The sequence below is a fragment of the Mobula hypostoma genome, chromosome 14 (genome assembly GCF_963921235.1).
Source record: "Mobula hypostoma chromosome 14, sMobHyp1.1, whole genome shotgun sequence".
Taxonomy (NCBI): Eukaryota; Metazoa; Chordata; class Chondrichthyes; order Myliobatiformes; family Myliobatidae; genus Mobula; species Mobula hypostoma.
Window position 1 is genome coordinate 42,014,414 of NC_086110.1, and position 22,411 is coordinate 42,036,824.

General features: G+C 39.0%; 1 protein-coding gene across 4 annotated transcripts in view; it reads right to left on the minus strand.

The window, feature by feature from the left end:
* Window positions 1-1,568: 1,568 nt before the first annotated feature.
* The window catches only part of klhdc4 (kelch domain containing 4), a 113,927-nt gene continuing 93,084 nt past the window's right edge, over window positions 1,569-22,411 (minus strand). Inside the window, exons 8-12 of one of the 4 annotated variants that reach the window (XR_010020305.1) lie at window positions 19,068-19,146; window positions 17,151-17,771; window positions 8,093-8,206; window positions 7,844-7,930; window positions 3,889-4,023 (exon numbers count right to left, since the gene is read on the minus strand). Coding sequence is in view for 2 of the 4 variants with exons in the window: in XM_063067005.1 (XP_062923075.1) it covers window positions 3,854-4,023; window positions 8,093-8,206; window positions 17,151-17,771; window positions 19,068-19,146 (984 nt within the window). In the remaining 2 variants the exon portion in view is untranslated. Of the gene's footprint in view, window positions 4,024-7,843; window positions 7,931-8,092; window positions 8,207-17,150; window positions 17,772-19,067; window positions 19,147-22,411 lie in introns of all 4 variants that reach the window. The other 3 variants (XR_010020306.1, XM_063067006.1, XM_063067005.1) reach the window with 3 other exon arrangements.

Consider the following 22,411-nt stretch of genomic DNA (forward strand, 5'->3'; position numbering starts at 1 on the left):
ATTTCCCCTCTCATGCCATTGTAATTTCCTTTATTCCACTGAAATACCGACACATTGGGGTTTAGTTTCTCCTTCTCAAATTTCAAAGTGAACTCGATCATATTGTGATCACTGTTCCCTAACCTTAACCTTAAGCTCTCATCACCTCTGGATCATTGCACAACACCCAATCCAGCACAGCCGATCCCCTAGTGGGTTCAACAACAAGCTGTATGAAACAACCATCCCTTAGACATTCTACAAATTCTCTCTCTTGAGGTCCAGTACTGACCTGGTATTTCCCAATCCACTTTCATGTTAAAATCCCCAAAGACTATCATGACTTTGCCCTTCTGGCATGCTTTTTCTATTTCCTCCTTTAATTTGTAATCCACATCCTGGCTACTGTTTGGAGGCCTGTATAATAACTGTATACAAGGTCCTTTTATCCTTGCTATTTCTTAACTGAACCACAGAAACTCTACACCTTTTGATCCTGTATCATTCCTTTCTAATAATATTATTTCTTATACACATGGCCACACCAACCCCTCTGCCTGCTAACCTTTCTGATACACCATATATCCTTGGATGTTCAGCTCCCAATAGCAGGTATCCTTTAGCCAAATTTCAGAGATGGTCGCAATGGCATACTTGCCAATCTGTAGCTGAATTTCAAGATCATCCATTTTATTTCTTATGCTGCATGTATTCAAATATAACACTATCAGTCCAGTATTTGTTGCTTTCTGTTTTAACAGCACCATACCTTTATTGCCACTGGCTGTGATTATGCCTCATCTCCTCTTTGGTGACATACCAAATCTCCTCAAATCCCTAATGACATATAGTCGCTGTCTTGCCTTCTTTGTAGCTGCATCGATATGTTGGGCCCAGGATAGATCCTCAGAGATAATGACACCTTGGAACCACTCACTCTTTCCACTTCTGATCCCTCTGTGAGGACTGGTGTGTGTTCCCTTGTTTTACCCTTTATCCCCAAACCAGTAGCCCAAGTCTGCTTGGAGAAATCAGTGGGTTTGTGAGTGTTAACTTTTGCAGGATGAAAGAATCAGGAAAAATTAACCTGCTTGGGTATCTTGCGGTGCTTAAGAGTTGCTGACTAGTTGCACATGAGTGCAATCCTTTCCTATTTATGAATATGTCTTGCTGTTCTGGCCAGTTTTGATTGCTATAACGAATGGAGTCTAGCATCCCCTGCTCTGTGGGAATGCAGCCAGTACTGTAAATCCAGCTGTCACTGGTGTCTGATTACATAGCAACTTTTGTAAATAAGGCATCAGTTATCTGCCTTATGTTTGTATGCAGCCATGTGCAAATCTTCACTTTATTTCTGAGAGATTCCTGGAGTAATCCAGCAGTGCAGAAGCTACTCTGCAGCTGCAGGAAGTGGGGCTTACTTAAGGAGGCTACACAGACCTAATTATTAGCAGCATGCTGCTCATGATCCTAAGTCAGTGTACATCCTCCTTTCTCCTCTCGATCTCATTATATTGCTGCATGAATAAGTTTTGGTGAAGGCAGTGGGCAAGTATAAAAATGAAAACATTAGACAACTTGGTATTGATGGTTAAATTTATTGAGGAATCAATTGTCAGCTTTTAAGGCGTCAACAAATGTTCTTCAGCTAACACCAGGATTTCTGTACAGCTTGGGAAATCATGTGTTCTGAACGAAGTACAAAAATTACATTCAAACGACTGACGTATTTAAATTACCAAGCCTGCTTCTCTAGAGCTAACAAGGCCTGATCACAAACAGTCAACATAGTTTTGTCTGTCAGAGGTCTTACCTGATGAATCTTTTGGGAGTTTTTTTTTGAAGAGTTAACTGAGGGGATAGATGAAGGTCGGGCAGTGGATGTTGTCCATATGGACTTTGACAAGATTTGCATGATAAGCTGGTCTGGAAGGTTAGGTTGCATGTAATTCAACAGAAGCTCACAAGGTTAGTTGACTTGATGATAAGAAACAGTGTGATGTTTGAAGGTCAATTCTCAAACTGCAGATCTGTGACTGGTAGGGTGCCCCAGGTGGTTAGGGTTGGGATCTGTTGTTCATTACTTCTGTACTGATTTGGATATGAATGTACATGGCATGATTAGCAAGTTTGTTGATAATACTAAATTAGAGGGTCTTGTTGATAGTGAAGCAGGTTGCAATAAATTGTAAGGAGATATTGATCAGTTAGTGAGATAGGCTGAGTAAAGATTAACAAATTTCAACTTAGATAAATTTGAGGTGATGCATTTTAGGCAGTCAAACTGGAGAAATACTTACACAGTGAATGTGATAACTTATACACAGTTCCTGAAAGAAGATCAGTAAGTAGACAGGATGGTGAAGGTGACATCTGGCATGCTGGTCTTTAATCAATCAGGGTATTGAGTTTAGGAGAGGGACATTATGTTGCAGTTATACAATTCATGGGTGAGGCTGCACTTCGGAGTATTGTGTACAGTTTCGGTCACTCTGTTATAGGAAAGATATTGTCAAGCTGGAGAGGATGCAGTAGAGATTTACAAGGATGTTACCTGGGCTAGAGGGCCTGAGTTATAGGGAGAGGCTGGCCACACTGGATCATTATACTCTGGAGCACAGGAGAATGAGCAGTGGCCTCATAGAAGCTTATACAATCATGAGGGGTATGGAAAAGGTGGACTGTAATGGACTTTTGGTCTTTTCCCCACGGATTAAGGAATTCAAAACTAGAAGGTTCAGATACAAGATAAAGGGGGAGAGATTTAGAAGTCCTGAGAGGTAACTTCTTTACCCTAAGCTGACAGAGGAAGTGGTTGAGGCAAGTCCAACTGCAACATTTAACAGGCATTCAGCCAGGTACATAAAGTGGAGTGTTTTGTAAGGTTATGGGCCAAATGCAGGCAACTGGGACTAGCAGGGAGTACGCTCTAGTTGGCATGCACCGGTTGGACTGAAGGGTCTGTTTCTGCACTGTGTTATTCTATGAATTCTAAAGGCATTTCCCAATTAAACCTTGAAGTTGTCAGGTTTCCATCACATTTCTGATATACTGTTAACACAGAAGTTAAGATTGTTGCAAATCTAATTTTCCTGAAGTATTTAAATCTGCACCAACATTTTCTTTTTGTTCTTTCAACATTTGATTCATTAACTATATGCTAATAGACATGCTTCAGTTTATACAGTTCATTCTGCTCCATTTGCTTAAAGTGATTTAGAGCATAAGATTCTTGTGCTACATTCTTCAATCCTACCGACCATGTATACCTTTATTTATGCTTGGATTCAATGTACAAGTGACTATTTATGTGGAAATGGCTTTTAGATCACAGAAATGAAATCTAGGAAGTGTATTTCAGTCTTAAGCAACCAATATGCTTTTTAAAAATTTCTTTGTTTTAACTTCTGTAGTACTAAGAAGTTATTTTGCATTTACTGCACAGTATTGCTTTCAGGCTTGTCAGAAATACACCTGCAAATGAATAAATTTGATAGTGAGAGATAATTTTTATTTTCATTTTATATCACAGTTGGTGAAGAGGGGCGACCTTTCCTTTGGAGTTAAGAATTGATGGAACTATTTATTTAGATGTAAAACATTAAAAGCAACATAATCATGGTAAACAGTGGATTGTTAAAAATACTAAAACTAATACCTCTGGTGTCATACAATCTTCTGTAAAAATTACAGCAAAGATAACATATTCAATCTGCTTGAAATTAGCTTTAAAACCTTGTGTAGGAAAATATAAAGTAACTACAATTAATTAAATAAACAATAACTTCTGTTTTTTTTGTATTTTTAGGCAACAATTATAGCCTATTAACAAAATTAAATTAACCATGTTTCAGTCCTGATTAAATTCTGACCATCACACATTATCATAAAAAGTCTTTGCCATTGCCTGTGCCACCTTCAAAGTCTTTTTCTCTTTGGCATTTTGGCCCATATTATCCTTGGCAAGCTTAATCCAGTAAGTCTCCGTGCGTGACAAATATTCTGAATAAGATTCCTGTGGCTGCACCGCAGGATGGTCATCTTCTGATAAAGAAAAACAAAAGGTTAATGACTTCTTGTAATCTCAAACACAAAGCCTTTTACATTCTTAAAATGTTCCTGGCCATTTTCTTAAAATACTACTGGACATTCCTATATATATATATATATATATATATATATGTTCCAATAGCATTAAGCATTGGTGTACAAAAGCACCCTGAGGTGCTGATTCATGAAAGGCAGAAGCTAGCAATTATAGAGGTATATCATTTATTGATTATAATACAAAGAATTGTACTGCAAAATAATTAATGTATCTGGCCAGAAAAGTGCCCAATTTAGGTTCTCAGACATAAAAGTCGTCTTTTCATTGCAACCTAGATTCAATCAATGAATCTTGGATTGAGAGGAGAAACAAGAGACTGAAGAGCTTCTTGAAAAGGTAAATGTCCACTCCCCCCCATCAATACTGTTTGATCTGCTGAGTTCTTCCAGCTCTGTGTTGCCCTGGAATGATGGGCTAAACCTATGAATGATTCAGTAAGACTCATGCACTCACTGGAGTTTAGAGAACTGAAAGGTAATTTCATTCTCACAGAATTATGCCAAGAGGTTGCTTCTTACAGATGGGACATTGCATTTAGTCATAGGTTGACATTTAGAACTGAAACAGAGAGAAACATATTGATGGTGAGGATAGTAGGCAACTGGAATTCTTTATCTGTTGATGTTTGAGTATCAGTAACTGAGATTGAGAGAATTTTGGATACAGGTGGAAAATTGAAGAATATAGGATTAAGGCAAGAAACCAAAATGGGCTAAAAGATCAACCATGATCTTACTGAATTATGCAGCAAACACTATGGTTTCCTCCTGTTTCTGCTTATGAACTATTGGAAATATTTTTAATGAAAATTAATGCCATTTAGAAATGTTCTCTTCCTAACATTTACTATGTTGTGGACTCGTAGGTCAATTGTAAGTATTAAAGAAAGGATCTTTGTGCTGCTCTGCTTTTAGTAACATCATGACCGATCTTTACCTCTGCAATAATTTCCTGCAGTAGTTCCATGACCCCAATTTCAAGGAAATCTAGAAGTCTATATATAATAAAGATTGATGTTCAGTGAATCACAGGTTTTGGGCAAAAACTTCAAAGATTCACCTCTCACAATTTGAAGAAATTTCTCATTTCAATAGTGAATAGCCAACCCCCAAGCTTGAGAATGTGGCATTGCACCTTCCCCTTCTCCCACCCCCCTGCCACACAGAGACTATTTAGATACTCCATCCAGGGAAAACATAAACTCCACAGCCAACCTATCAAACGCTGTAGAATTTTGTACATATAGATTACCTCTCATTCTGGGATCAGGTCTGCTTAACCTCTCCTTACAACTGACTAGAAGTTCACAACAAGAATGTCCAACACACTGTCCTAAACAATCAGTCTGGTGAACTCCCTCTATTGAATCCCGGTGAGGGGGAAGGTAGGTAGTTGGGGGGGGGGGGAGGGAAGGAGTGTGAAAAGCTAGGAGGTGATAGATGAAAGAGGTAAAGGATTGAAGGAAAAATCTGATAGGTGATGGCAGAAGACCATGAAATAAAGGGGAGGAAGTGGGTAATCAAAATGAGGTGATGAGCAGGTCACAAGGGTGGGACAGGGGAAGAGAAGGGGTAAGAATACCACCTGAATGAGGGAAAACCCAAGTTGGGGGTGGGGTGGGGAAGAGAAACAGAGGGAAGTAGTTACCAAAAATTACAGACTTTGATGTTCATGCCATTAGATTGAAGTTTACCAAGACAGAATCTAAGTTGTTGCTTCTCCAACTTGCATTTGACTTTATCGTGTCAGTGGAGGAGGCTGTGGAAAGACATGTTAGTATGAAATTGAGAAATGGAAATGAAATAGAAGGCCACCGGGAGATCTGTTTAAGTAACTGATTTACTTCCTTCAAAGTCAGCAAAGATTAAATATGATCTGTATATGTGGAAGATCCATTCTAGAGGATAGTAAAGACAAAACAAAATTATGTGCATGTTGGTGTCTGAAATAAAATACAAAGGCTGGTATTATTCTGGTTAAGCCCTGTGGAGAGGATAATAAAGTAAATTTTCAGCTTAATGTACAATTAGCAGACCTAGAAAAAGTCAGATGTAACAGACAAGAGAAAATCTGCAGATGGTGAAAATCAAAGTAATACACACAAAATGCTGAAGGAACTCAGCAGGCCCGGCAGCATCTATGGAGAAGAGTAAACACTCAACGTTTCGAACCGAGACCTTTAATCATGACTGATGAAGTTCTGATGAAGGATTTCAGCCCCAAACATCAACTGTTTACTCTTTTCATAGAAAATGAGTTTCTCCAACATTTTAGATGTAACAGATTAAGCAAGCAAAGGGACAGGGAAAGGGGTGCAGAGACAAAAGAACAAAAAAGGCCCATGATGGTTTGGAGGACAGAAAAAATAAATAAGGGAATGAATGAAAGGATAAATTAAGAAACAAAAACTTGTTCAAAATGTGGTGGGAGTGGAAATAGCAAAATCGTTACCAACTTCTATAAATAAGAGTAACAGTAAATATGATCCCAACTTAAATGCTTGATTCAAAAACCTCAAGTACATAACTGAAAAATGAAGTGTTTTGCTCAGGAAGGTCCTGTGGGCAGGTGATGTGGAGATTACAAAACAGAGCACAGAAGGTATGAGGCCTTGGAATCTGAAATGGTGCGAGATGTTGGTATTACACTGGAAATGAAGAAAATGGCTCCAAATAAAAAAAGAGCTACTTTCAGAAAATGTATGAGTTTTTTTATGGCTACATTTTTTTTTAAGGACATTTGTTTCGGTCCAATGCTGACCCAGATTGCTTTTTGACCCTTTTCTGTGACTGCATTAGGCCATGTTCCCAACCAAAATCCAATTTCCGCCAGTCAATTCATCACTCTATGGCATTTCTGCCACATCCAATTTGATGCTATTACTAAGTACCTTTTTCTTCCTTTGAGCTTTCTGAAAGGATTATAGTTCTACAACACTGGTGTATCCTCAGCTTATTCACTGCAAGCAAAAAAACTGCCACACTTCTCTTATTTCTGCCCATTCATGACATAAACACTCATTTTAGATGAAACAACACCTTAAGGCAATAACAAGATTTTATCTCCTTATAAATGCTATGCAATCTCTTGAGCATTTCCCCAGTTTTTTTTTCACAAATGTACATAAGGAACAGGAGTAGGCCACAAAGGTCCCTTGTGTTTGCTTCATCATTTAATATTTTAGCTCTTGCAATCCATTTCCTTGATAATTCCCCACATCTCTGAACTTTTTAAAAAACAAAATTGTGAATATATTGCAGGGGTGATGTCAGGGGTGAAGAATTCCATAAATTTATCCAACACAGAGGGAAAAAAATTCTCCTCACATCAGTAACAGAGCAATCCCTTGTTCTGAAATTATGCCCTCTGTACCTGCACAAAGGAAAATATCCAATTTATCAAGCCACCTCAATCTTAATTCTTTTGATAAAATCATCTCTCATTTTTCTACGGATATCAGCTCCAACTGTTTAAGCTTCTCTAACAAGACAACCTATTCATTCCAGGAATCAACCAGGCACATGTTTTCTGAACTGCAACTAACACAAGTACAAACGTTGTATATCATCCTGGCTAAAACAGAACACAGTACCCCAGGTGTGATCTTCGTTGTGGTACTGAGTGTTACTACTTTTATACTCCATCTCCAAGTTGATGTTTCTTGTGGAGGACAAATATCTAGACCAAAATTCCTACAGTGAAAACAAATACCATATGGCAGTTTTACTTTATGAAGAATAACACCCAAGGCCACACCTTTGGAAAATACTGAAAACACTCAGCAGCTCAGGAAGCATCAGTGGAAAGAAAAGCAGAGTTAATGTTTCCGGTGAAAGACTTTTTCTGAGAAAGGAAAGGAGAGAAAACAAGTTTAGTATCAATATTCAACTCCCTTCTTGCATTTTAAGCCTATGACATTAAATAAACCGTACAGAGAGCCTTTCAATTCAGCCAATTAGGTAAAATACACATCAACTATAATGCAGATTTATGCAAAATAATTGCCTTCTTCACTGCTGTCATCATCCTCTTCCTCATCTTCTTCATCTTCCCCTCCTGCAGCTCCTTCACACTCTTCCTCATCCTCTGACTCTTCTTCATCCAGCCATTCCTGAGTCTCTACAGAAGTGTGAAGGCATAGGAAACAAAAAGACATAATTTAAAAAATCTAAGTCAATAATGATGTATTTTAGATCAAAGAAGTTCGTTTAGTGCTCTCACAATGAGATACAGACTGTGCCTTCTGACTTTATTTGTAACACTAGTCCAGACATTATCCTAAGATGTGGTTTCTGCATTGTTGATGGCTGCTTGTCCATTATTTTAATATTTTTTAAACAAATGCTATTCTTGGACAATGGTAGGTATTCTAGGCCACTGGTGCTTTTTAGCTGCACCCAAAATAAAAGGAACTTGCAATCCAAGATCTGACTGAATGTCCCAAAACACAAGTTCTAAGACCAGACTTAAGTTTGCAAGGAATTTCTTTCAGCAAGGGATAAGATATTACAGTGGATTTGGTTAACTGGAACCACATTGGGACCAGTACATTTTGGCCCTATTAAGCGGCTGCCCCAATTAGCCAAACTTTCAAGGGAATAGTTAAAAAGGTATATCAAAAAAGACACACTACTGTTTAAATTAGTAACAAATTAAGTATTTAAATTAAAACAGAACAAATTAGAACTCTACCAATGTTACAATACTATAAACTGTGTATTAGTTGCTAATAGTTATCAATGAAGGAACTCATCCAGCATACGCTGCTGTGTATGGGATGTCCAGGGAGGGGTGGCACCTCTGGTGAAGGGGTTTATCGTGTCCACTCTGGGGCAGCTCACTGACCGTTGGTCCCCACTGGACACTCAGCTCTCACCTGTGGCTCCAAGCAAATATTTGGATGCGACAGCAGTCATAACCTGGTACACCGCTTTGACAGGCGGGTCAAACCAGGTGAGGGTAGTCGGTGGGCCTTATACCCCAGTGAAATAGGGACATGCCTATTTCAGCTCTGGCAGACAGTGAGATCCAATGGCTAAGAAGGCAGTTCTGAAATACTCCATGGATAGCGAAGAGCATGATAAACCACAGAAATAGACATGATTATCCACTGCAACCAAGGAAGACCACAGTGCAACAACTTTTCCCACTTTAAAAATTCTCCCACACAGGTTTCACTGTCATCATCGGATATGATAGACAACCAACACGTTGCCTATTTTCTTTTGATTGACTGTAAATAAAACAAAATTAGCACAGACACCTAGTGCGGATAATAGACTGCCTTCATACTATGTTTTCGATGATTGCATCCATCAAATCTTCATTTTCATTCCAACATTCGAGATGATGTCAATATCCTCAAATCCTCTGTAGTTCCTAACTTGTTGAAATAGTTGAATTTGTTTGCATAGTAAGAACAGTAGGGGTACCAGGTAAGATAGCTGAGTGTTCTTGTGGGATGTGGGAAGGAAGAGAGACCTCCAGTATTCCTGACAACTTCACCTGCAATAAGTGCATCCATTTGCAGCTTCTAACACTCTGTGTTAAAAGTGTTGGAGCTGCAGCTGAAACTGGATGAACTGCAGATCATTCAGGAGACTGAAGGGGTGATAGGACACTTAAAGGTAGTTATACCCAAGGTGTAGGACACAGGAGACTGGGTGACTGTCAGGAAGAGGAAAGGGGTTAAAGAGCCAGTGCAGAGAACCCCTGTCAGGGGTTTTAAACTAGAATTGCAGGAGGATGGGAACCAGAGTGCCAGAACAGATAGTGGAGAAGTTGTGGAGATATGCTGTTAAGACCTCAAAGTTAGAAATCAAAAGATTGAGCATGTTGTGATTAATATCCTGAGCTGTGTATATTATATTTCAATGCAAGAAGTATCGTATGAAAGGCAGTTGAGCTCAGGGCATGGATCAACACATGGAATTATTATATTTTAGCCATTAGTGAGACTTGGTTGCAGGAGCGACAGGACTGGCAGCTCAATATTCCAGGGTTCTGCCGTTTTAGATGCAACAGATTGGGAGTGTTTAAAGGGGGATGGGTGGCATTAATAAAAGGTAAAGATAACAGGTTTAGGGAACCTTGGCTTTCCAGAGATATTGAGGCCCTGGTTAAGAAAAAAGCAAAGAAGCTGCATAGCAGGTTTAGGCAGGTAGGAACAAATGACATACTTGTGGAGTATAAGAAATGCAAGAGAACACTTAAGAAAGAAATCTTGAGGGCTAAAAGAAGGCATGAATTTTTCCCAGCAGATAAGGGACGGAGAATCCAAAGGAATTCTACACTTATGTTAAGAGCAAAGGAATTGCAAGGGACAAAACTGGTCCTCTGGAGATCAGAATGGTAATCTATGTGTGGAGCCAAAAGAGATTGGAGGGGTGTGGGGAGATCTTAAATGTATTTTTGGCATTTGTATTTACTTGGAAGACGGAGTCAGTCTATAGAATGAGGCAAAGCGGCAGTGAGTTCATGAACTCCATACAGGTTACAGAGAAGAAGGTGTTTGCTGTCTTGAGGCAAATTAAGGTGGATAAATCCCCAGGGCCCGACAAAGAGTTCTCTTGGACCATGAAGAAGAAAAGTACAGAAATTGCAGAGGCCCAAGTAGAGATACTTAAATCACCTTTGTGACAGGTGAGGTACCGGAGGATTGGAGGAGAGCCAATGTTGTTCTGCTGTTCAAGAACAGTTTTAAAAATAAACCAGGAAATTATAGGCCTCTGAGCCTGAAATCAGTAGTATGAAAGTTATTGGAAGGTATTCTAAGGGATCAGATATATGAGTATTTGGATAGACATGGACTGATTAGGGATAGTCAGCATGGCTCTATGCGTAGAAGGTCGTGTATAACTAATCTTATAGTTTTTCGAGGAAATTACCAGGAAAGTTGATGAAGGCAAGGCAGTGGACTTTAGTAAGGCATGTGACATGGTCAAAAAGGTTCAGTTGCTCAGAATTCAAGATGAAGTAACAAACTGGTTTCGATAGGGGCTTTGTGGGAGAAGCTAGAGAGTGGTAGGAGATGGTTGCCTCTCTGACTGGAGGCCTGTGACTAGTGGAATGTCGCAGAGATCAGTGCTGGGTCCATTGTTGTTTGTCATCTATATCAATAATCTGGATGATAATGTGGTTAACTGGATCAGCAAATTTGCAAATGACACCAAAATTGGGGGTGTCGTGGACAGCGAGGACAATTATCAGAGCTTGTAGCAGGATCTGGTCAAGCTGGAAAGATGGGCTGTAAAATGGCAGCTGGAATTTAATGCAGACAAGTGCAAGGTGTTGCACTTTGGTAGGACCAATCCTGACCAATCGGGATAGGTCTTACACAGTGATTATTAGGGTACTGAGAACTGTGGTAGAACAAAGGTATCTGGGAAGACAGTCCATAATTCATTGAAAGTGGCATCACAGGTAGATAGGGTTATAAAGACAGAATTAGCAGAATAGCTTTCAAAAATCAAAGTGCTGAGTACAGGAGATGGGATGTTATGTTGAAGTTGTATAAGATGTTGGTGAGGCCTAATTTGGAGAATTTTCCACAGTTTTGGTTACCTACCTACATGAAAGATGTAAATAATGAAAGAGTACAGAGAAAATTTACAAAGATATTGCCAGAACTACAGGACCTCAGTTATAAGAGAGGATTGATTAGATTCCTTGGAATAGAGAAGATTGAGGGGTGATTTGGTAGAGGAATACAAAATTATGACGAGCATAGATAGGGTAAATGCAAGCAGACTTTTTCAACTAAGGTTAGGTGGGACTACAACTAGAGGTCATGAGTTAAGGCTAAAAGGTACAAACTTTAAGGGGAACATGAGGGGAAACTTCTTCACTCAGAGGGTCATGAGAGTGTGGAACGAGCTGCCAGTGCAAGTGATGCGTGCAAGCTTGATTTCAATGTTTAAGAGAAGTTTGGATAGGGACATGGATGGTGGAGGTTTGTAGGGCTATGGCCCCGACACAGGTCGATAGAGTAAGCAGTTTAAATGGTTCGGCATAGACTAGACGGGCCAAAGGGCCTGTTTCTATGCTGTGTTTTTCTATGACTAGTGAAATCATTTCATTTTCGCTCTCGGCCGTTTCTGACATTTCCTCATCTGAATGCTTGAAACCGCAGTGAACAATTCTAAATTGTCTTACTGCTTACTTCTTGACAACTATCAGTGACATAAATCACTGCTTTTTAAAGACACACACACAACTGAGGCTATTTAAAAACTGTTTGCTCTAAGCAGAGTGTATCTAATGGCCACAGAAGTTCACGTGACTGCTACTATTCAGAAACTACTCAGCAAGTCTCCTGACCCAAATAAGCGTCTGCTCCAATTAAATGACGGATTAAATAACCAGAATCTTTTGTATTTTCCATACTATTTCTAAATGTGCGCATACTGTGGACGTATAACCACTTTCAGTACCTAGGGTAACGCTGAATATACTGGGGAAAAGATCTAGTGTAATGAATTTTCAGCATCTTCCCCTCTTCAGTGTCCAAAGTATTACTTGGTCATGAAGTAAATAAAAACAGAACTTAATATGAAATTTAAATCCCTAAAAGTATACTATACTCACTCTATAAAATCAAAGCATTACTCCTTGGAATAACATTCTTCCTTTCAGAATTATTTATTTATTTATTTATTACGGCATTATTATTTTCAACATCATCTTTCATGAAAAGCAGAGATGGCAGATAATGATGCCTGACAGTGTTGACATTGTCAACACCTGAAAACTTACAGATGGATGTATCTGCTAGTATCTATTAAAATCCACATAGATTTAAAAATTACTGATATTATAAGTTTATTCAAAAATATCCTCAGTCATTAAAAAAAAACTTTTGCTTTGAAAATCTGATTTATTCAAGATCAACAAAATTGAATTTCAAAATCGAGGGACTGTGACTTAGCTCATGAAGCTTAGAACATATTTCTATTCAAATACTTTCATTTTCTTTGAAGCATTCAACATTATCTGCAATTAAATCACCCCCAAAAATACTGGAGCTTAATTCATCTTAACCTGCAATACATAGAAGTCCCTCTGAATTGCTGTCTCATGCATAAAAATCACTTAGCTTGCATTTCAGGACAGCCAGATGATTAAACATGTACAATAATGTACCTAAATTTAGTTTTTATTACTCTAAAAATTTGTTTTTAGAATTTAGATATGTGTATAGTTATGCAGTATCTAAATACGATTTTGTGTGTGTTTCATTTGTGTTTTTGATGGGATGGTGCTCAGTAGTTGTGTTGCTCTTCAGGTTAATAGTGATTGAGACTGTGGCTCCAGAGTCACATTATTGAGTACAGGTGCCCCCCCGCTTTTCGAACGTTCGCTTTACGAAACCTCACTGTTACGAAAGACCTACATTAGTACCCTATTTTCGCTTTCAGAAGGTGTTTTAACTGTTACAGAAAAAAAATTCAGTGCACGATAAAAGGCAGCGCACCCCGAGCAGCCGCTCTCCTCCGGATTCTCGCCGGCATTGCTTAAATATGAGCCTGTGAGCAGCCATTTGCAAGATGAGTTCTATGGTATCGGGAAAAGCCTGAAAGAGCTCGTAAGGGTGTTATACTTATGGTAAAACTAGACATAATTAAGCGTTTTGATCGTGGGGAACGAAATAAGGACAACGTGAGTTTGGCTTGTGGAAGCTGACGAAGATGATGTTGAAGAGGTTTGGCATCCCATCACCAAGAACTGACAGATGAAGAGCTGATGCAATTGGAAGAAAAAAGGATAACAATCAAAACCGAATGAGTAATGATAAAGTACGACTTTAATTTTGAAAGGGTACGTCGGTTTAGGGGATATTTGCAGGATGGATTGAGTCCTTATTAAAGAACTGTGTGATAGAAAAATACGTGAGGCTCAGCAGTCAAGCAAGCCTTTCACATCAGCCACAGCAGACGAACCTTGACCTTTGACACCGAGGCGGGCAGAGATAGAAGAAGATGAGCTGCCTGCTCTAATGGAAACAGGCGACGAGATGACACCCCAGTGTCAAACCACCCCAACCCCCAGGCCACGGACAGATACCGATTCGCGGAGAATGCAAAGGTAGCTGGGAGGCACACAGAACATCTTTAAGAAAAAAAGCCGAAATAAACACGCTAATTAATTAGGTGCCGCCGACACATAGTTGTCGGCCCAGATCAGAGACGACGCAATCGGAAATCGGCACTGATCTGGGCCGACAATTACGGGCGATACCTAATTAATTAGCATGTTTGTTTCGGCTTTTTTCTTAAAGCTGTGCTGTGTACCTCCCGGCTACCGCTGGACTCCTGCGTTCTTCGCGGCAATGTATCGCTCAGCGGCCTGGAGGGTGGGGGGGCCACTGCACCACCCAAACTCCGGCGACTCAGTCTAACACACCATCATCAGTGTGCTCGGCGCTGTCCCGATTCCCGTAAGTGATACTACACTGTACATACATTATTTCTACTTTATATCGGCTGTGTATTTTTACGTGTTATTTGGTATGATTTGGCAGCTTCATAGCTTAAAGGTTACTGAAGAGCGCTTGTGCTTGTTTTTGCCAACAGCGCTTGTGTGAGATTTTCTGCCGACGGCGTTTGCATGAGATTTTCGCTCCGGAGATCTGTGCCGGCAATGATTGTGGAAAAGTAGTTCACTTTATACAGGCTGTGTATTTATCATATCATTCCTGCTTTTACTATATGTTACTGTTATTTTAGGTTTTATGTGTTATTTGGCATGATTTGGTAGGTTATTTTTGGGTCTGCGAACGCTCACAAAATTTTCCCATATAAATAAATGGTAATTGCTTCTTTGCTTTACGACATTTCGGCTTACGAACCGTTTCATAGGAACGCTCTACCTTCGGATGTCGGGGGAAACCTGTATACTAAACAATCCACTTTTATCTAGTGTCTAAAACTCTAACGTAAGACAGATTGTGAACAGAAAAAGAATGAAATAAAGTAGGAAATGCTGGGAGTTCTCAATCAACATCAATGGAGAAAAAAAAACTGTTCCAGATTAATGATCTTTCATTAAAATAAACAATTATTCTTCTGCTCTTATGATAGTGTCTACGAGAATCTCTTAGAACATACTGGATTTATGAAGAAGAAAATCAGTCATTAGGTAGCAGCACCTTAAGAGGCAGAAGTGAGATAGAGCAGTAGACTTCCTGAATTTCTTTACAAATGCCTGAGTAACCAGTGTTCTGAACTGTACCTCACAAATATATTTTAACTGGTGTTTATTTACTCCTCCCTTGGAGGGTCAGACACCCTGAGCCGATAGGCTGGTCCTGGACTTATTTCATAATTTACTGGCATAATTTACATACTATTTAACTATTTGTGGTTCTATTACTATTATTTATGGTGCAACTGTAATGAAAACCAATTTCCCCCAGGATCAATAAAGTATGACTATGACTATTTTCCATTTGTATGAAATGCTTTATAATTTTAGTACTTGCTTTTGTGGTTTCCCTACGGTAGTTCTATAAAAATAGTGATAAATCAAAGCATAAACACGAGATTCTGCAGATGCTGGAAATCTTAAGCTGCACACACAAAATGTGGGAGGAACTCAGCAAGTCAGGGAGCATCAATGGAAGGGAATAAGCAATTGACATTTCCAGCTGAGGCCTTGCATTAGGACAGGAAAGGAAGGGGGCAGAAGTCAGAATGAGATGGGGGAGGAGGGGATTACAAACTGATAAGTGATAGGTGAGACCAGGTGAGGGTGAAGGTGGGTGGAAGGGGAAAGGGGTTGAAGTGAGAAGCTGGAGTTGATAACTGGAAGAGGTAAAGGGCTAAAGAAGGAGGAATCTAATTGGACAGGACAACAGACCATGGAAGAAAGGGAAGATGGAGAGGAACCAGAGGGAGATGATGAGCAGGTGAGAATAAGAGAAGGGATAAAAGTAATCTTTCAATGAATCTGTATATTTTTACTGCTTTAAAGCAGTCCTATTCTTTATAAATAATTTGAGCATCAATAGAACTCTATCTGCTGTGAATCCTGTACTAATGGTCCTGAAAAATATTCTGAATATGTGGTCTTATTTGACTTGTTATTATTTATATAATAAGGCTATCACTTATTAGCCACCTCCAACTGAAGGGAAAGATAGGGAAAAGAGAGTTGGAGGAATAAAAAGAGAAGTTAGAAATACCTGCCCAGCATCTCTGAAAGAGTTAAGGTAGTTAAGGTGCTGACTTTCATCACAAGCTGAAACACAAGCTGGTTATTCCTTTTCCATAGAAGCTACCTCACCAGCTAAGTATTTGTTACATTCTCTCTTTCCATTTTCAGATTTTCAGCACCTACAGTTTCTTTTTGGTTGACATTTGATTTGATAGAACATGTTAATGATTCATTTAGACAGAGTAAAAATATGGGAAGTTGTTCACATTTCTGGATTGTTATACATCAAGATTATAGATTTAAAATTTTGTCAAAAATACAAGGGAGATTAGAGGAAAACCACTTTAAAAAAGGGCTGTCAGTAGTTATGATCTGGAACTCACTGTCTTCATGACTGTAGAAAGGAACTACTTGTAGAAAAGCAATTTGCAGGATGACGGAGAAAAGGCACGGTAACAGGATTGGCAGGACTTCCCTTTTAGAAGCTAGTGAGGTCTGACCAAAGCCAATGGACGCTTTCTGTGATACTACAATTGTAGGGAAGCACAGTAGCAATTAATACTGTGAGGGTGGTGTCAGGAGCAGACTACCAGCTCCAGAGACCCATGTTTAATTCTGGGCTTTGCTGCTGTTTGTGTTGACTTTCTACCTTTTCTCCACAACTGTGCAGATCTCCCAGGTGTTCTGGTTTCATCAAAGATGTACTGGTTGGTACATTAAGTGGCTACTGTATATTACTCCTACCGTAGTGGGAAACAGGTTGCAGAGAAATAACAGGGAGAATGGGATTGCTTGGAGAGGTGGACTGATTGCCCTCCTGTGCTGCATGGCAACACATAACATTGTGTTTCAAATAATTGTTCAAATGAAAATAAGACTTTTGCCTTAAACAAGCTAAGATCAAACTTACTTGGATCAGTTTCTACCAAAACTTTCCATTCATCCATCTTGTGTAGATCAATGGAGTAAAGGTCATTTAAAGTAAACTGTCTGTCTCCCACTTCAAACATTCCACCGTAGATATACAATACACCGTGTTTAATAGCTGCCATGGCACTGGACCGAGGACATGGTTCATTGAATGGACTTGTTTCAGAATCTTTGTCCTCCTCCTCCTCCTCTTCTTCCAGGTCACTTTCTGTGACTGGTTTGCTATCAGAGTTGTTTATCACCTGTTTTATAGTCATGACAGTACCATCTTCAGTTACAACTTCCTTCACAATTTCTGTTGAACTCCTGGATTCGGGACTTTCACTTTTCACTTTGACACCTTCTTCCTCTTTTGTTCCACGCCTTCGTTTTCTTTTCTCTCCTTTGCGTTCCTTTAACTTCCCAGCAAACCAGCGATTCTTTACCATATCATATAAATAAATGTCATTAAAAAACTCTCCTTGAATGTCTTCTTCCTCCTCTTCATCATGCACGCCACCAAAAAGAACAATGCGACTGTTTGGGGCAACAACCACAGAGGCTCCTGATCGTGGTGAAGGCTTCACACCTGTTGGGTTCAAGCGAACCCAGGTCCATTTGTCTGAAGGAAAAGGGATAAAAACAATGAGCTTTCAAAATCTGCAGAACAATTTCACATGAAACTTTACTGTATGAGTTATAATGGATAATTCTTTTTTATCCAAACCAAAACTTATTTCAATGGAACAAAGGTCTTCCATCTGAAAATTCTAATGAAGCAATGCAGAGTTTCAATTGGCATTTGTTTAAATCTCCACTATCCTGCCATTGCCCTTTATCTCTTGAAGACTGGATTATACTGTTCCGGAACAACAGTTCCTAAAACTTACAGGCACTTTTACCCTCATTGTTATTCTTTACAAATTTCTCTTAAGAGGAAACGTGTAGTAATGCCATTATGGTTGTCTTAATTTCCACAAGGGTTGGGATTAGGGTTAGTAGAGCACTGAGAACTTTAAATCTCAATATTATACTCTTGAGGAAGCCCAGCAAAAGTGGCAGAAAATATGTACCACCTTGCACCAGCTCTATCAGACACTTTCTACCACAGCTGTAGTAAAACCTGCGGATTGCACATTCATCTCAGAGCCCACGGAACTGGAATAAAGACTAGTCAGCCTCTTTCCTGAGGCTCTGCCGAAGGGAGAAAAGTGTTGCTGACATGGATTATTCTTTTTCATTACTCTTTTTCAAAATCCGAATAAACTTTAAGGATTGGCATACAATTAGTAAACATTTAAATAAAAGATAAAACATTTATGTAAACACACTATGGTCTCATTGGAGCAAATGAACGGAGTGATCATGGGTATGAATGTACAAGATATAAGTAATAGCATATATTAACATAAAAGATGGGAACAGGAGTAGAACAGCTAGCTTGTCAAGCCGTCTCTGCTTCAATAAGATCATGGCTGATATGGCTGTGGACTCAGCTCTACCTACCTGCCTTTTCCCCATAACCCTCAATTCCCCTGCTATTAAAAAATCTATCTAAATGTGTCTTAAATATATTTTATGAGGTATCATTACTAAAAAATTATTAGCATTTGGAAAATCAAGCACTGTAAGATTCCATTGGCAAAAATACCTAGAACTGAAAAGCAGAACAAATGACGTGAACTAGGCTCACTGAGTTCCATCTTCAAGTTTCAGTAATATTCTGAGATTGCGGTAATCCATGAGAATATAACAGAAGTACATATTAGAGAATTAGAAGGAAGATGATGGAAGGAAGTCCAATGAAACGTAAACATCGAGGTGGGTGGTTACATGGCTCATTCTTGTGCTTTAAATACTTTGTATTCCTGATCCTAGAATAAGACTACATTGTACATACTAATCCACAGGTACATACCTTCACCTTCTTTCCCCTCATTCTTCAGGAGAAACATATCGGTATAAACAATGCCTTTTTCTACATCTTTCTTCACCCGCTACAGGAAAAGAAAATATGAAATATAAGTCATTTACAAAGTTGAAAAAACTGCAAAAAGCATTTCAATAAAAACTATTTATTGATTTGTGAAGGAACAAATACCCTAATGCTAAAGGAGGATAAAACTGCTCTTACTAGTCAGCTAGTAGCTTGACAACGATACTTCAAGCTATCTTATTAAACACTTGTGTGTGTAATTGTGTATACATCCTCTAATATAACACAACTTACTGTGAAATCAGCATGGAATTGAATCAGGGTTCTGAGTGGGCTGATTTCAAGATGCTAAAGGAGGTAACGGGTAAATTACGATTACTTCTTGTATAACTCACTTACACGCTTCTGCTGACTTCAATTCCATTCACAACTTCTTGGAAAATAGAAATATAGAATTCTGCAGATGTTGGAAATTTGAAATAGCAAAATAAACTGATGAGGATACATAAGTCAGGCAATATTTGTGGAAGCAAAACATGAAACAGGTTGAAGACTCCTCATCAGATCTGTCTCCTTAACCTGAAACATTACTTTCTTTTCATTTCTATATATGTTGCTTGATCTGTTGAGTATTTACTGCTTTCCTCAAAAAGTGAATTAGCCCACACTTGCAGACAAGTCAGTCAACATTCAGACAACAGTAGACAGCATTCAAACCCCACAATTATCAATGAACAACCATATCAGCCAAGATAGTTATCAACCTACCTTTAACATTCAAAGACATTGCCATGATGAAGTTTCATAATATCATCATACTGAGGATCAACTTTGACAAGAAACTCAACTGAACCAGTAGAATAAACACAGTGATTATAAAACTAAGTCAGATGCTCGGTGTTCACACTCATCTTCAAACTCCCCAAATCCTTTCTAGCCATTGACTTGGAAGTCTGGATATATTTACCACCTGCCTGGATTGCTACAATTTTCACAACCATATCATCACCATCCAGTTCAAGGCAACCTGCTTAACTGGCATCCCATCCACTTCCGTAAGTAAGTAAGTAAGTAAAGTAAATAAAGTCAGTCAGTCTCTCTCTCTCTCTCCTCCTCCCCCCCCCCAACATTGTAAGTGTGCTTTGTAATTACTCACCAAGCCTACTCCAAAGGCATCTCCTAACCCATGACTTTCAACTGGATGGGGATACTTGGAAGTATGATGGCCTACTGTTAACCTCCAATACAAAAATAACCTTGACATGGAAATATATTGGCTTTCCTTCATTTAGCATGCATTTTTTTCAATCAATCTATATCTGGGAACTTCCCACTCGACAGTACCTAGGAACACTTTAACCACAAACACTCCCAATTCAAAATAGCAACTCAACTTTTTCTCAAAAATAATTAGAGTTGTGCAATGAACACTGGTCTTGTTAGCAAAGCACACATCCTGTAAATTACTATAGTGTCTTATAAATGGCACATCAATCACTAATAATCCTTAAGTTGCTAAATTCACAAATTAACTTCTTCACGATTTATTTTAAGACTGCCTTCATTCACTGTATTTTTTGCTGGCACCAACATAAAACATTCTAGAAATGAAATTAACAATGATTTAAAAAAGCACTGAATTGTCCAATCAGCTGGACATTTACTAGAATAGTTGTAAATTCATTATTCGTCGTGCTAGAATTTTATATCAAGGAATATTCAGATTCCACAGAATGTGTCCATTTCAATTCCATGTTTTGTCCTTTCCTTAGGCACTTATCCCAGCTCACAGTACTGACTGTAATCACAGAATCTTGTATAACTACTGTGCTATTATTATACAAGGATCCTCATGGAAATTCAGTTTTCTATTTAATTGATGGAGCTGTTAAAATTCTGTTTTCATTTTAATACATGTTCTTGTGGTATTCTCAATTAATTTCTCACCAAACATTAAATTAAAAATGCCAGACACGTTGCTTTTTTGTGACTAAAATGTGATTTTTCCAACCACTTGCTGAATACTAATGAAAGTAACACAGCTTAGCTATAACGGACAGCATTTTTTTCCCAATTCTGGCCTATCACAATGCCTCAAAAATTACTATCAGGTTTATTGATATAATTTAGAGCATATCCCTATTTAATTTTAAAAAATAATTACAGATGAACATGAACACTATTTCTTATCTGTAATGGAGAAGTGCAAAATGTTATCTCCTCCCCAGTTTAAGTCATTGTTAAAGAGTTCCTGAAGGTCAAGACTGATTTATTCCACTCTGGTTTTATTGGTATGAAGTATTCATGAGACTATTGTGTGAGGTGCTGATTCTTCCATAGATGCAGTAGAAAGCATGTGATACAACAATTTATGCTGAGATGCTGTGTGCTCCCAACACAAGATTTGAAGGTTCTCACTACCTAAAATGCTACATCTCTACCTTGAGCGGACATAGGCCACGGAAAGCCCGGAGTCAGCAGGGAGATTTTCAAGGAAGTTTTCAGAATATTCTTCTATTTTTTTCCTTCAGTCTACCTGGTATTCTTTTCATTTGGCAGAAGTCAGAATAGTGTGCATCTTTCTGGAATCTGTTTGGGGCACGCAAGCACTTTAACCTGGCCTATTAAATGTAACTTGAGCCTTAATGCTGGGGAAATTGGCCTTAGAGGGGATACTGACATTCCAGTGATTAAGTATACCTGGAAATCGATTGTAGGAAACAGATGAAGGAAGTAGGAATTAGAAAGGAGATTAATAGGAAGTGTGAGGAAGTAGAAAGCAAAACATGAGAATCTTACACATATGTACTAGCATGGGCAAGCACCAAAAGGTAGATGGCCCAAAATTCAATGTAAATACATCTAACTGGGAACCTGCACTCTGTGATTTATTTCCTTTCCCCTCAGAATTTATCAAGGTCTCGCTCAAAATGCCTCTGAGACTGACAATTGATCACCCATGTAAGTAGCTCTAGGCATAACACAAGGGATTATGCAGATGCTGGAAAAAACATAGAAAATAGGTGCAGGAGTAGGCCATTCGGCCCTTCGAGCCTGCACCGCCATTTATTATGATCATGGCTGATCATCCAACTCAGAACCCTGCACCAGCCTTCCCTCCATACCCCCGATCCCCGTAGCCACAAGGGCCATATCTAACTTCCTCTTAAATATAGCCAATGAACCGGCCTCAACTGTTTCCCACGGCAGAGAATTCCACAGATTCACCACTCTCTGTGTGAAGAAGTTTTTCCTAATCTCAGTCCTAAAAGGCTTCCCCCTTATCCTCAAACTGTGACCCCTCGTTCTGGACTTCCCCAACATCG